The 14,192-nt window shown below is 49.9% G+C and overlaps 1 protein-coding gene across 1 annotated transcript in view; it reads left to right on the forward strand.

The window, feature by feature from the left end:
* Positions 1-720: 720 nt before the first annotated feature.
* The window catches only part of UBASH3B (ubiquitin associated and SH3 domain containing B), a 152,970-nt gene continuing 139,498 nt past the window's right edge, over positions 721-14,192 (forward strand). Inside the window, exon 1 of the mRNA XM_061440627.1 lies at positions 721-1,279. Coding sequence (XP_061296611.1) covers positions 1,119-1,279 — 161 coding nt within the window. The 5' untranslated portion in view covers positions 721-1,118. The remainder of the gene's footprint in view (positions 1,280-14,192) is intronic.

Raw genomic sequence — 14,192 nt, forward strand, 5'->3', positions numbered from 1 at the left:
AGGGTACTCATTCGCTATTGAAAATCAACCCATTCAACAACGAACACCTCTTACAATTACAAAGTGTTCTTTCTCAGTTCCTGCTCCCCCACCCTCCTCCACATCCCACTTCCTTCCTCGCCACCTTCTTCCTCCTTTCATCTTCCCCTTCCTCTTCTTTCTCCAGTTTTCTCCCTCCCTTGTAGCTCAAATGGTTAAGAATCTGCCTGCAACGCGGGAGGCCTTGGTTCGATCCCTGGGTTGGGAAAATAGCCTGGAAAAGGAAATGGCAACCCACTTCAGTATTCTTGCCTGGGAAATCCCATGGTCCATCATGGAGAATACAGGTCTTCAGCGTGATTCCTTGGCCAGCTGATGGGAACTTTGTCTCCAGTTGCCATTAACAATCCTCCGGGTCTTGCACGGTCTCTGGGAAGCAAAACCTTTTATGTGGATGCTATGGCTTGGCCTTCTGGTCCATTCATGTCGTCCATCAGTTTGCCCAATTTCCACTAATAACCCCATCTAGAACCACAGGAAACTTGAAATGGGTTGATCTGGTGTCTTGAGGCCCCGCTGGCTCCGGATTGAAGCCATGGAGAAGCTGGAGCGCTGAAGTGACTCTCCGGAACCAGTGTACACACAGGCAGTGCTGGTTCCAATTCTCTGCCCAGAAGCACCTGGACTTTTACAGCCTGCGCCCAGCCGGGAGCAGTCACGGGCCGCGCTGCCGCTTTAAGAGAGGGGCGGGGCCCGGGTACAGGCGAGGCAGAGCCGGCCCACAAAGCTCCTTTTCCTTTTTGATCCATTCAAAAATTACTCATTGCAAATTCCCGGACTGCTGGGAGCGGAGAAGGAAGGGGGCGGAGGAGAGAGGGCTGCTGCGGGCGCCGAGCAGGGGGCACCCGGGGCCCGAGTGGCGGCCGGCCGGCCGGGCAGAAAGCGGCTCGCAGTTTTGGCTCCGGTGGCCTCACCAGGAAGCGTCAGTCTCGACACCAGGGAACCTCCGAGCGCCGCCTGCGCCTCCGCCTGCGCCCGGCTCCGGATCCCCGAGCCCCTCTCCCCTGCCCCGGGCCAGCCCTCCGCCCTCCTGGGCCCTCCGGCTCGGGTGCCTTCCCGGCGATGGCTGGCCGCTGAGCATGGCTCAGTACGGCCACCCCAGCCCGCTCGGCATGGCTGCGAGAGAGGAGCTGTACAGCAAAGTCACCCCGCGGAGGAACCGCCAGCAGCGCCCCGGGACCATCAAGCATGGATCGGCGCTGGACGTGCTGCTGTCCATGGGGTTCCCCAGAGCCCGCGCGTAAGTGGCCGAGCTCGCTGCCCCGGCGACCCCTCCCGCCCCACGCGGCCAGCCCTCGGCTTCGCTCCGGCTCGCCTCCCATGCCCGGCGGGAGGCGCGCTCCCCGCTGCCCACGACCTGTTGGGGGCAGGCTGGGCGCGCGGGCGGCCCGGGACTCGGCTTCTCCGGCACCAGGGTTCAGGGGAGGGCGCTGCGCCCGAGCGCTGGGCCAGGGGCTGGCTGGGCATGCATACGATGAGGCGTGTCCCAGGGCGCGGGATGCCTACGGGCGAGGGCACCAGGTTCGAGTCCACGGGACTGTGGCAGGCGCCAGGCCTCCGCGGGTGTTGCGAAGCCGTTCTCTCCCCGGGCTCCCTGAGGTCTCCAGCGCCGAGTCCCCGGGGGAGGCGGGGCCCCACAGAGGCTTCGGGCACCCTCTGGATCCCGAACGCCGGCCTGGCTGGAGGATCCACTGCTGACTGGGAGAGGGCAGGGACGGACGGCGGGGCCGGGAGCCCGGCGCTCCCACCGCTGCGGCTTTCGGCTCCGGATGTCGTTCTGGGTTCTGTCTCCCTCCAGAGTAGGAGCAGCGGGAGCGTAGGGGTTGCTGCGTGTTCATTGATGGAGAGGTTGGAACGAGAAGGGGAAGCAGTGCCCCCAGGGGACCTGGGTTCTCGTCAGTGGTGACGGCAGCGCAGGAATCTGTGGGTGCCTGAGAGTAAGGGGGGGTGGAGAAGGGGGGCTGGGTCCTCTCTCATCCCCTTTCCTCCTGGAGGGTGGGGTAGGGCAGAGCTGAGAGCGCGCAGGTGGCGGCCCCGGCAGCCTGCTGGTAAGAGGCCTGGTCGCCAGGACAAGGTGGCAGTGGCCCTAGGAGTTTTCGGAGGCTGGCCACCCAAGTCTGGACCTCTGCCTGGAAGGAAGCCAAGGCCGGGTGGCCAGGTCCTTCTTCCCCCTTTATTCCTCGCATGCAGATTTCTTAGGCCGGGACACAAGGCCTGGGATCCTTGTTTCTTTGAATGACATCACCTGTACAGGGAGTTAGGCAAACTTTATCAGAAAGGGCCAACTTGATTAAAGTGGGGTTTTTTTTCCTTCTTTTTTTTTTTTCTTTCACATGATAGCTCTAGGTTTCCCTTACTTGGCCTCTGGGCAAACCTTCATTCTTTACTGACTTGGCTGTAATCTCTTATCAAAGCTTATTCCTGATTTTATCATTCCACCTAACCTGCTGGGACAGGTTGGTGTACCCTATGGTCGGAAGGCCATAAAATGGACTTACAGTTCTGCCTCACACTGACTTCCAATCACTGGGGCTCCAGTTCCTGATGCCAGAGTTACAGGGAGGAGATGCGCTGAGCTCTGCAGGGGTGTGCCAGGCTTGGAAACTGCAAGTCAGGTCCTCCTGTGTGATGGATGTGCATAGCTGTCCTTAAGAAGGGAAGACAGGGGTTGGAAGTCTGTGGGTCGAAGGTGCACAATTAGAACAGCCCCCAGCATTTGCCTTTTCTAAAATGAGGCCAGCATTCAGGACCTAAATTGCTTAATTAAGGGAAGAAATACTTAACTGAATTCTTCAGACTGTCACGTTCGCTCTCCGAAGTGGTTTAATAGGACATATTCCTTCCTGCACTGATGGGTCTTTCCTACATAGATGAGTCCAAGAGGCCTCATCTACGTCCTGATAGATTAGGATGATGGTTTAATTTTGGTTTGTTCAATCCTTGAGATCTCGTACAACTAGCATTTATTTGTTGGTGGTGGTGTTTAGTCGCTAAGTTGTTTCTGACTATTGTCGCCCCTATGGATTGTAGCCCTCCAGGCTCTTCTGTCCGTGGGATTTCCCAGGCAAGAATACTGGAGTGGGTTGCCATGCCCTCCTCCAGGGGATCTCCAGGGGTTGAACCTGCATCTATGTCTCCTGCATCTGCAGTCGGATTTGTTCCTGCCAAGCCACCTGAGAAGGCAACTAGCCTTTACTTTGTGGTGTTCTAATCACTTCATGTTTATTATCCATTTTATCCTCTCAGCAGCCCAGTGAGAAGGATAATTATGTGGCCCTTTTATGAACTGGGAAAGCTGTTTTTTAGAGAGGTCACATAACTTGCTTAGGCTCACCACCATGAGCAGTGAATCTGGGATTCATGCTCAGAGCAGGCATGTGTCTGCTCATCCCAGGCCTCAGAGCCAGGACCAGGATGTAGTGAATTAAAGTGGATAAAGAACTTAGAGTGGTGATGCCTGGTATGTAGTGAGTGATCTTTAAGTCTTCCCTCGTAGCTCAATCGGTAAAGAGTCTGACTGCAACGCAGGAGACCTGAGTTCGATCCCTTGGTTGGGCAGATCCCCTGTAGAAGGAAATGTCAACCCGCTCTGGTATTCTGGCCTGGAGAATTCCATGGACAGAGGAGCCTGGCAGGCTACTATCTGTTGGGTTGCAAGAGTCGGACACGACTGAGCGACTAAGCGTGCACTGTATTAGCTTTTGTGGCTGTTGTAGCCAATTACCACACTCTGGGTGGTTTAAAAAAAAAAAAAAAAGCAGAAATTTATCCTCTCACAGTTTTGGAGGAGGCCAGAAGGCTTAAATAAGCATCTCTGGGCTGAACTCAAGGTGTTGGCAGGACTGTGCCCCCTCCGGAGCTCCTAAGGAGAAGCTGTCCCTTGCCTCTGTAGCTCCTGGTCTGCCAGCATTGTCTGGCTTGTGGCAGCATTCCTCCGGTCTCTGCCTCTGTGGCCACAGTGCCTTCCTTTCTTTCCCTGTCAAATCTCCTTCTGCCTCTTTCCCATAAAGACTCTGTGATTGCATTTAGAGCCTCCCCAGATCATTCAGGATAATCTTCCCCATTTCAAGTCCTTAACTTAATCTTATCAGCAAAACCCTTTTTTAACCATAAAGTAATATGCACAGGTTCCAGGAATGAGGGCATGAAAATTTTGGGAGGAGCCCCTATTCAGCCTATCAGAGCTACTGTTATTACTAACATCACCTCTCTTTACTGAAAAGGTGACAGAGTGGGTCATGATGAAACATCCTGGGGAGGGAGGTGGGTTTACGGTTCCGTCTCCTCAAATGCTCTGTCTCGGGGGTCAGAGCCCTTGGTGATCACGTGATCTAGTCCACTTCCTTCCTGGGCTGACATCTCTTATACTTAAGCCCAGGGAGGCTGATGTGGTCAGCCTTCCTCTTAATAACTTAATCAGGTCAGTAAGAAGAGGGTCTTTCCCTCAGGCCATCTGAGATTCCAGAGAGCAGACTTGGAGCTTCATCTTGGAGCGCTGTGAGCAAAGGGAGCAAGGGTATCAGACTTCGCTTCTGAATAGCCTCTCTCTTAGCCTTAAGCCTGGAGCGTGATGAAACGGGAAGCGGGAGAGAGCAGCTGGCGGTTCCTTGGGTTCAGGGCTGCAGTGATGCTTCAAGAAGAGATGAGACCAACGTCTGGAACTTGGCCCTTTGGAGGGAACGGTGGCAGCCAGGGCTGGCAGCTCTGGTTTCCCCTCTGGGTATGACTCTCTCTGGTCTTGTGCAGCAGCAAGAAGGGTCCTTTCACTGGGCTCTGGGTGGGCTGCAGGGAGCTCCCACACCAGCAAAGCCCAGGTCCCTTGCCAGCCTGTGTTGCGCTTTGGTCTTGAATAAGTCACCCAAGCCCTCAGGGCCTGGCTGGCTTCCTCTGAGGGGAACAGGATTAATTAACGCATGCTTGTTAAGTGCTTGACTGAGAGCAGTGCTGAGCAAGCAGGGTGACCTCAGGGTATGTTTCTCCAGCTAATTATACCCCTGGGGCTGTGTTAGGTTTTTTCCAGTCCAACCCTGTGACCTTTGGTCCAACTTAGACCTGCTGTAGAAGAACCCCACTGTGTGAGGAAGGACTGAGACACACGCACACACGAATGCAACCACAATGCAAGGAGGTGTCAGGGAGGCCTGAGGAAGGAAGATTTCAAGGGGCCAAAGTGGCCTATTCCTTCCTTTTTCTTTCTATGTGCTTAGCTCCTCCTTTTCCCCAAAGTTCTAAAAATAAAGTCCCAGCTTTGTCAAGACTGGAGTGAGGTTAGTTGGAAGGAAAAGGAAGAGTGTGCTGGGAAGGCCTGGGGCCAAGACAGGGCCGATTGTATCACCCAAGAAGGCAGGAGGAATTCTGGTGGAATGTTGCTTTTATGGTTTGTTTTTGTCTTTTGTATCTTTATTATTTTTTTTTATTGGAGTATAGTTGATTTACAATGTTGTACCAACCTCAAGCGTACAGCCAAGCAAACACAGAAATCTATCCCCTCCCACATAGGCCATCCCAGAGCTCCCAGTAGAGTTCCCCGTACCACACATCAGAGTCCCATTAGTTACCTGTTTTATATATAGTCATGTGTATATGGCAGTCCCAGTCTTCCCATTTATCCCCCTACTCACCCCCTTGGAGTGTTGCTTTGCATTCCCTACTTGCTTTCTGTGGTTCTGGGGGACAGTGAGGCTCTTTTTCTTCTCTCCTCTGCAGCTGGAGGCCAACTCTGGGAGCCGTCACCCCACAAGTGAATTTGAGGAGGCCCCCTCAAAGTTGGTAAAGAATCCGCCTGCAGTGCAGGAGATGTGGGTTCGATCCCTGGGTCGGGAAGACCCCCTGGAGAAGGAAAGGGCAACCCACTCCAGTATTCTTGCCTGGAGAATTCCATGAACAGAGGAACCTGGTGGGCTGCAGCCCATGGGGTCGCAAGAGTTGGGCACAACCGAGTGACTAAGACCCCCTGGAGAAGGAAAGAGCAACCCACTCCAGTATTCTTGCCTGGAGAATTCCATGAACAGAGGAACCTGGTGGGCTGCAGTCCATGGGGTCGCAAGAGTTGGGCACAACCGAGTGACTAAACAACCACCACTGATACCACTCTGGCCTTTTGTCTTGGTTCGTTTATTTGGGGCTAATGCTTTGTCTAGAGCACATGGCTCTCTAATGATCAAGAAATAGAATCTTACAAAAGAACACTAAAGCCAGGGTTTGATGCCCTGAGTCCTAGCCTAGCTTCTGACTGACACTTGGAGAATTTAGGTCTTCTATGGCATCCCTTTCACTCAGTATCCCAATCATCTGCTGTGCATGACAATCCCTGTTTGGTGTAACTCAAAATAAAGCTTTGTGAAGACCAGACAAGAAAAGTTAAAAATAGAATCTGGACCAGGTAGATAGGGTTGTTGTATTATTGTGTTGGATTGAAAGAAAAGGAAAGAGGTGAGATGGTGGTTGGGGTCTCCAGCAAGGATTTACATGTGCAGTTCGGTTATTGCTGTTTGAACAACGCCCAGCTGAAGAGCAGGACAGTGGCAGAAGGAAAGAGCTAGACTAAGGGCCTTTGACTTTGGATAGTCAGCTGCGTTAGCTACGCTTCACTGCCCAAAGATAAAAGCCGTTCTGAGCTGGTGACACAAGGAATTGAGACGCATCTTCCAGAACCGATGAATTCAAGTATCCAGTTTCTCTGGCCTTCTCCAGCTTACCTGCTGCTGGACGTTGGATCCCCTGAAAGTACCTGGTCAGCTCAGCATCTCTGAGTGCCCGTGTGCTCAGTCACTTCACCCTGTGTCCATCTCTTTGCAACCCCATGGACTGTAGCCCCCCAGGCTCCTCTATCCATGGGATTCTCCAGGCAAGAATACTGGAGTGGGTTGCCATGCCCTCCTCCAGAGGATATTCCCAACCCAGGGATCGAACCGTATTTCTTGTGTCTCCTGCATTGGCAGGCAGATTCTTTATCCACTGAGCCACCTGAGAAGCCCAGCACCTCTGAATCATAGTCAGTTCTGGGTGAGGGCTGCAGCTGCCTTCCCAGGGACCTTGGGCAGAATGAGGAGACCAATCAGGGCCCCCTTGGAGTGAAGGGATCTTAGAGGTAGACGGGCAGGAAAGTCTCTGCTCCACCTACAGTTACCGTGTGCCCACGCACCACTCCCTTGCATTTGTATGTTATTTTGTGGGTGAAAATTGCTCTCCTGTGCACTCAGCATCCCTCTTGACCTTGAGAAAAGCTTCATTTTAAAGATGAGGAGACTTGAGACTTAGAGGGACTTACTCTGCATCTGGTTCGTTGCTGTGACAGCCTTAGGCTAGAACTGCAAGCCCAGTGAACTTCCCATACTACCCAGAGCAGGGGTTTCCCAACCTCTGGGCCACGGACTGGTACCTCCTATCAAGTGAGCAGTGGCATTAGATTAAGAAATAAAATGCACATTAAATTTAATGCATGGAAATCATCCTGAAACCAGCCTCCTGCCCCTCCCTCTGTGTGTGAAAAAATTGTCTTTTATGAAACTGGTCCCTGGTGCCAAAAAAGTTGGGGAGCACTGACCCAGAGGATTTGGCTCCAAAGGAAACATGCATTCTTTTTAAAATTTACTGAGGTCTGATTTATGTACAATAAGCTAAACTTGTTTAAAGATTGATCAGTTTTGACAGATGAATGAATATACCCATAGAATCACCTCGTCTCACCTCTTCAAGACAGCTTGTATCCTTCACTCCTATAAATGTCCTCGTGTCCCCATTGGTCAATTCCTTCTCCACCCTTATCCCTGGGCGGCCACCAGCCACCAACCTGCTTTGTGTCACTGGGTATTAGTCTGCATTTTCTAGACCTGCATATAACTGGATCATACAATGCCCACTTCTGGCTTTTCTCCTGATGTTGTTGAGACTCATCCATGTTGCATGTAACAATAGTTTGTCTCTTTTTTGCTGAAGAGGTCTTATATATTCTGATGGGCTGGTATCGTAATTATAATCCCTAACCCAGCGTCTGTGAAAATTCCCTATTATGCCCTAATACTACTTTCCATTTTTAGACCACTTTAGAGATTTCATGGGGCTTCCTTGGTGGCTCAGATGGTGAAGAATCCACCTGCAATGCAAGAGACCTGAGTTTAATCCCTGGGTCAGGAAGATCCCCTGGAGAAGAGAATGGCTACCCACTCTAGTATTCTTGCCTGGAGAATTCCACTAGACAGAAGAGCTGAGTGGGCTGCAGGCAAAAGGAGAAGAGGGTAACAGAGATGGTTAGGTAGCATCATTGATGCAATAGACATGAATTTGAGCAAACTTCAGAAGATAGGGAAGGACAGGGAAGCTGGCATGCTGCATCCCTGTGGTCGCAAAGAGTCAGACACAACTTAGCGACTAACAACAACAACAAAGAGATTACAAAGCTGATTCGTACACATAGTCGCTATTAAGTTTCAGACATTGATAATTTCATGAGAAAACTGAGGTTCATTAGATTAAGTGCCCCAGAGAGTGAAGAGAACCCTGCCTCATGACTCTATCCTGTGGTTTTTGTCAGTACCCCGCCCTTGGTGGCCTCACACTGCTTTTCACTGACTGGATCAGAATGCTCAGAGCTAAGGGCTTTGCTTTTCAGAGGCAAGAAACTAAGGGAACCCTGTCGCCCGCCAGTTTTCCTCCTGCAACTGTGGTGGTGGCGGAGCTCAGCACCACCCCGATCCCTACAGGCATCTGGTGTGGATGTGTGTGAGGGGGAGTCCCTCTTCTTGGGCAGCCAGGAACCCAAGAGACCCCAGCCACCGTCTGCGTGACACACTGACGTCTCACTCATGACAGCTGTTGGCACCGCCTGGGTTTGAAGCCCAGCTCCGCCTCTTCTCTGCTTGTGACCTTGGTTGAAGAACACTCTGAGCCTCAATTCTCTGTCTTTATACTGTTGACAGTGTTGACTGGGAAAAAAATGCATGAGACTTCCCTGATGGTCCAGTGGTTAAGACTGGGCACTTCCACTGCAGGGAGTATGGGTTCAATCTCTGGTTGGGGAACTATGATCCCACATGCATTATAGCAACAACAACAAAAAAAGGTATAGCCAGAAGTTGAGAGGTATGTTTTTTGAGGGGGACTTGCTGAGAACTCAAGCCCAGGAGGCAGCTTCTCACATATCTCTGGTGGACCTTGTTGAGGAGGTGAGGGAGCACTCAGCATACAAAGGAATTTTGCAGCAAAAAAAACAGGGAATAAGAACATCAAATGGCAGTGAAAGTGTTAGTCGCTCAGTCGTGTCTGACTCTTTGCGATCCCATGAACTGTAGCCTCCTCTGTCCATGGAATTTTCCAGGCAAGAATACCGTAGTGGGTTGCCATGCCCTTCTCCAGGGGTTCTTCCTGACCCAGGGATCAAAACCAGGTCTTCTGCATTGCAGGCAGAAGACCTGCAATACTGTCTTACTGCCTACTGAAGACCTGCTCACTGTCTGAGCCATGGAACATTAAGAGATCACTATGAATTAAAGAAAATCAGACATCTCAAGTTAATGAATGAAGAGCTTTTCTATGTATGGGAAGACGCAAGAATCCGGGCTCACTGAAATCATTCCTTTGATGTGCACCTCAGCTCTCTGGGGCCAGCATCTGGCCTTTCTCCATCCTGAGTCCCCTCGGTGCACCGTTGGGGGTAGCTGCGGTGTCTGTTGGCTTGATGGCTGTAGTATCCTTTGTTTACTGATATGGCAGGTGACATTCTTTGTCTGCAGCCATAACTGTACTTACCTTGAGGGAAGGACCCTTGTGAGGGTTAAGGTTGCTGAATCTTTGGGGAGTGCCTGTAATGCCTCAGTGGGGAAGGAAAGTGACTCCTGCTTTGGTGGTGATTTCATTCTGCATGATTCCCTTTGCCTTGGGGTTCCCAGTTGCCCCCCACTTTTACATCTCTCTGCTCCTCCCTGAGCTGTGGCCGTGAAGTCTTCAGTGTGAAGCAAAGGCGAGGCAGATAGCCACCTTCCTCAGCATCTTGTCATTGCAGAGCGCCCCAGGGCTGCCAGCCAAGTGGAAGCAGACCTGAGCAGAGCCAGGGCCACCCAAACTGCTGACTCCAATAAGTGGCCAGGCTGGGGATTTGAAGGAGGGCCATATGGTTATCCTCTGATTCATCTCAAATGGAATCAGACTCCAGCCTTGGAGAGGAAAAAAAAAGCACACTGAAGAATGGTTCCTTCATTGCGAAGTTCTCTGGGTGCCATTGGAGGGTTTCTTGAGGCTTATGGGAGAATCTCTGGGTTTTCTCTTCCCTGGAGGACGGAAGGATAGATGCAGCAGCTGCCTGAGTGCTCTGCATCGTCTGTCAGGAGCTCAAGCGATGATAGGTGTTGTCCTTCCTTGCTGGTCCCTCTTGCTAACTTCCCGTTTCCCTGGTGACTTTGTTATCAGGTTCTTTGCCACCTGCTGCTTAAGAGATTGAGGCTTATGGGGAAGTGCCTCAGATGGACATCCAGAAATTGTCTAGCTCCTACTCTGCACACAGCATCCCATTAAATTCTGTGCAGGAAAAGATGAATGTCGAGTTCTGCCGCCTAGGACTCTGAAATCAGCCGCGGGCTCTAGCTGGCTGCAGATTCTCTATGGTGACTCTCTGAGGATCAGGCGGCCTTTCCTCCACCTGGGTGAATAATCCTCTACAGATAACCGACAGGCTCTGGGTTCAGTTCACACCCCACAGGGTACGAGAGGAATGCACAATGAAAGCAAGCTCTGTGTACCTTTCTTTCAGACCCTGGCTTTGGGCTTTCACTCTGCTCTCACTTGTTGGCTCTTTGGACTCACATATATCCTTTTCCTTCCCTGGGCCTCAGTGTTCCCACCTGTAAAAGGGGCTAAGTTCAACCACCCCTCGGATTCAAGTTCTGCTGACTCAGGGGTGATGTGGACAGTGTTTTCATTCCACCGAAGGATGTTTTCACTGCCTCCTGTGTGCTTTTCTGTTCTGGAGGTTTGGCTTCTCTTTTTTGTTTTGCTTTGTTGGACTTTCCCCAGTGCTATATGGTCAAATTCTTCTCCTTTTCAAGGAAACTCTTTAGGACTATTGATATTCTAAAGAGTAAATAAGTGGAAAGAAAGAAATGAGGCAATTACAATGGTGGGGAGTCATCTCGCTAGTGTGCATTAGTATAATTTTTAAATTGATAGAATGTGCAAATTCTTGCAAAATACAATCAAAATGCTGGTGAAATGAGACAGAAGGTTAGGGCCTTGAGTCCAGCCCCCGGGGGGAAAGAAATTGCTCCTTGGCACCTTTTTAATTAAAGGGACATCAGCAGCTGTTTTTGCAACAATTCCTATTGTGTTCTGTTGCCCCAGTGGAAGCATAAACATCCTTGTACAGAAAGCACGTGTGGCAATGAACTCCACTAGGACCAGCTATTGCCACCCACAGTGGGAAGCTGAGAGAAACACCAGCATCGCAGCTCACAGCAGTCCGGAGCACGCCAAGGGGAAGCTGAGCACACAGATGGCCAGAGGCAGCCAAATGTTTCTGATTTCCTTCCAGCTTTTGCTGGATAAACCTTCTCTGTGAATCAGGTGGCAGGATTGTTTAGACTCCTACTTCCAGGTCGACGGTGCCCCATTCAGAAATATTTACTGTGAGCCTTTGCTCTCTAAATGTTTATCCTCTTCTCTTGGGCAGGAAGCACAGAGAGAGAAGGAAAGATAGCTTCCTCCAATGGCTGCTTCTGTGTACAGTCCCTTTAAATACAGGCAAACACATGCAGAACTGCACAGGGTTGCTGGGTTTCTGAACCCGAGGCATCTGCTGTCTCCTTTCTTCATCAACCTGTCCTTGAATTGCCTGCATGCCCTTCCTTTCTCCTCTTTCTGCCTAATCAGATTTCCCCCCGCCCTGGAGAACTAGTTCAGCCACAGAACAGCTGACTTCCCTTCCCTTTGCTTTCTTCTCCCCCTCCCTGCCTCTTTTTGTCTCTCTTATCCTCTCTCTTTCATCTCTTGTCCCTCAAGCCTTCACCTCGTGAAGTAAACAGGGTAGAGAGCATCATCTTTCCATCACTGATGATGCGCTTTGTCCAAGGTCTTCAGCCACTTCTCCACAGTTATCCTGGGGGCCTCTTATATCTTGCCAATCAAAATCTTTGAAAAACAAGACTAAGAAAAAAAAAGTATATGTGTTTATCTTCATGAAAAATTCCGAGTAAAGCCATTTAAATATATATATATATATATATACACATACACACACACATGCACACACACAGATATTTCAGGGTGTATTTATGGGCAACTGTTAGAGCCTATTATAAGAGAAGTGGGAGTACAAAGATAATTAGATGTAATCTTTGCCTCCAGGGGACTGACGATCTAGTGTGGAAGATAGAAAATTATGATAAGATGTCGAAAATGTGATGTAAGTGGTAGATGCAGTATCTAAGTGAGACGAGGAGGACGTGATATAACCAGACAAGGGGGCCCCGAAGTAAATTTAAAGGACAAATAAGAAGGGAGCAATGCTTTGCTTTGGTTTGAGAGGTCGGAGTCAGGGAGATCAGCAGACAGTTCAAATGATTTCATATTACACTGCAAATGAAGATAGAGGCAGACTTTAATTTAAATTAGCTGTCATCTTGCTACCACCCCCTTCCCCCAGCTAAGTGAATAACTTGTTACTGTTTAGAAGGAAAAGAAAAAGTCCTGACTACGAAAGGAAACAGTTGGCCCATTAATTGAGCCCAACTTTCTATCTGGCATTCTTTTATTCGTTGTTCCATTGGGCATTTGTGTTGCTTCTGCTGTGCTGCTCGGTGGACCCCGTGGACCATGGACTGTAGACCACCAGACTCCTCTGTCCATGGGATTTTCCAGGCAAGGATACTGGAGTGGGTTGTCATGCCCTCCGCCAGGGGATCTTTTCGACCCAGGGATCGAACCCGTGTCTCTTGAGTCTCCTGCATTGGCAGGCAGGTTCTTTACCACTAGCACCACCTGGGAAACCCATATAAACCATAAACACGATTTAATAATGCAATTAGTGCCATATTAGAGGTTTGGAAAGAAGCTCTGTGGGACCACAGAGAAAACAATTAGTGTAACTTGAGAAGGTTGAGGAAAGCAGAGGAGGTGACAATTAAGGCAGAACTTAAAGAATGAATAGAGATTCTTTAGGTACAGAAGAGGCAAGAGCATTCTGAGAGAGAACAGCATGAACTTCAGAGCGTAAGGCACATGGGGGCTGCAGACTGATGAGAAGGAGACAGAAAAGAAGTCATGAGAGGTGAGTGTGGACAAATTATTGGAGCCAGATTGTTTCCTAGAGGTTATGGAAAATAACATTTGAAGGCAGAGAAGTCAGTGTAAAGTGAAACGGTGCAGAGGAAAACTAGCCATGGAAGCCAGTTAGAAGGTGGTTGTAATAGTCCTGGTGAAAGATTAATAGGACTTGGATTAAAATACATTAAGAGCCAGATGCTAGACAGGTTCTTGAAATTGAAGTGACAGGATTTATGATCTGTGGGGTGTGAAGAGTAGGGGAGCATAAATGTAGCTCAGGATTTCCGGCTTAGGAAACTAGAGAGGCGGAAGCATTATGAATTGAGATAGAACATATGGAAGATAGATAAAGAGCAGGGGTCCACAACCTTTTTGCACCAGGGACCGGTTTCATGGAAGACAGTTTTTCCATGAGTAGGGAGGAGGGATGATTTGGGGATGATTCAAGCACATTACACTTATTGTGCGCTTTATTTCTATTGTTCTGACATCAGCTCTGCATCAGGCATTAGGTCCTGAAGTTTGGGGACCCCTGGTTTAAAGGCTGAGGCAACGAATTTGACTTGAGACATGTTTTAGGTGCCACAGACATACAGGTACACGTGCAGCTGGAGACGGGACTCTGGAACTCAGAGGAATGGTTAAGGCTAAATTTGGGTATATATGATACTAGAAGGTGTGGGAGTAGGTGTAATGAACCAGGCAGGGTATAAAGAAAAGGGAAGTGGGGTGAGAGGGAGGTTCAATAGGGAGGAGACATGATTCGTGTTGATGTACGGCAGAAACCAACACAATATTGTAAAGTAATTATCCTTCAATTAAAAACAAATAAAAAGAAAAGGAAAGAAATCAATCCCCATGGGTAGAATTCTGGGGCACCAATTTTGGGGTAGAGGAAAGAA

This window comes from Bos javanicus, chromosome 15 (genome assembly GCF_032452875.1).
Source record: "Bos javanicus breed banteng chromosome 15, ARS-OSU_banteng_1.0, whole genome shotgun sequence".
In the NCBI taxonomy this organism is placed as follows: Eukaryota; Metazoa; Chordata; class Mammalia; order Artiodactyla; family Bovidae; genus Bos; species Bos javanicus.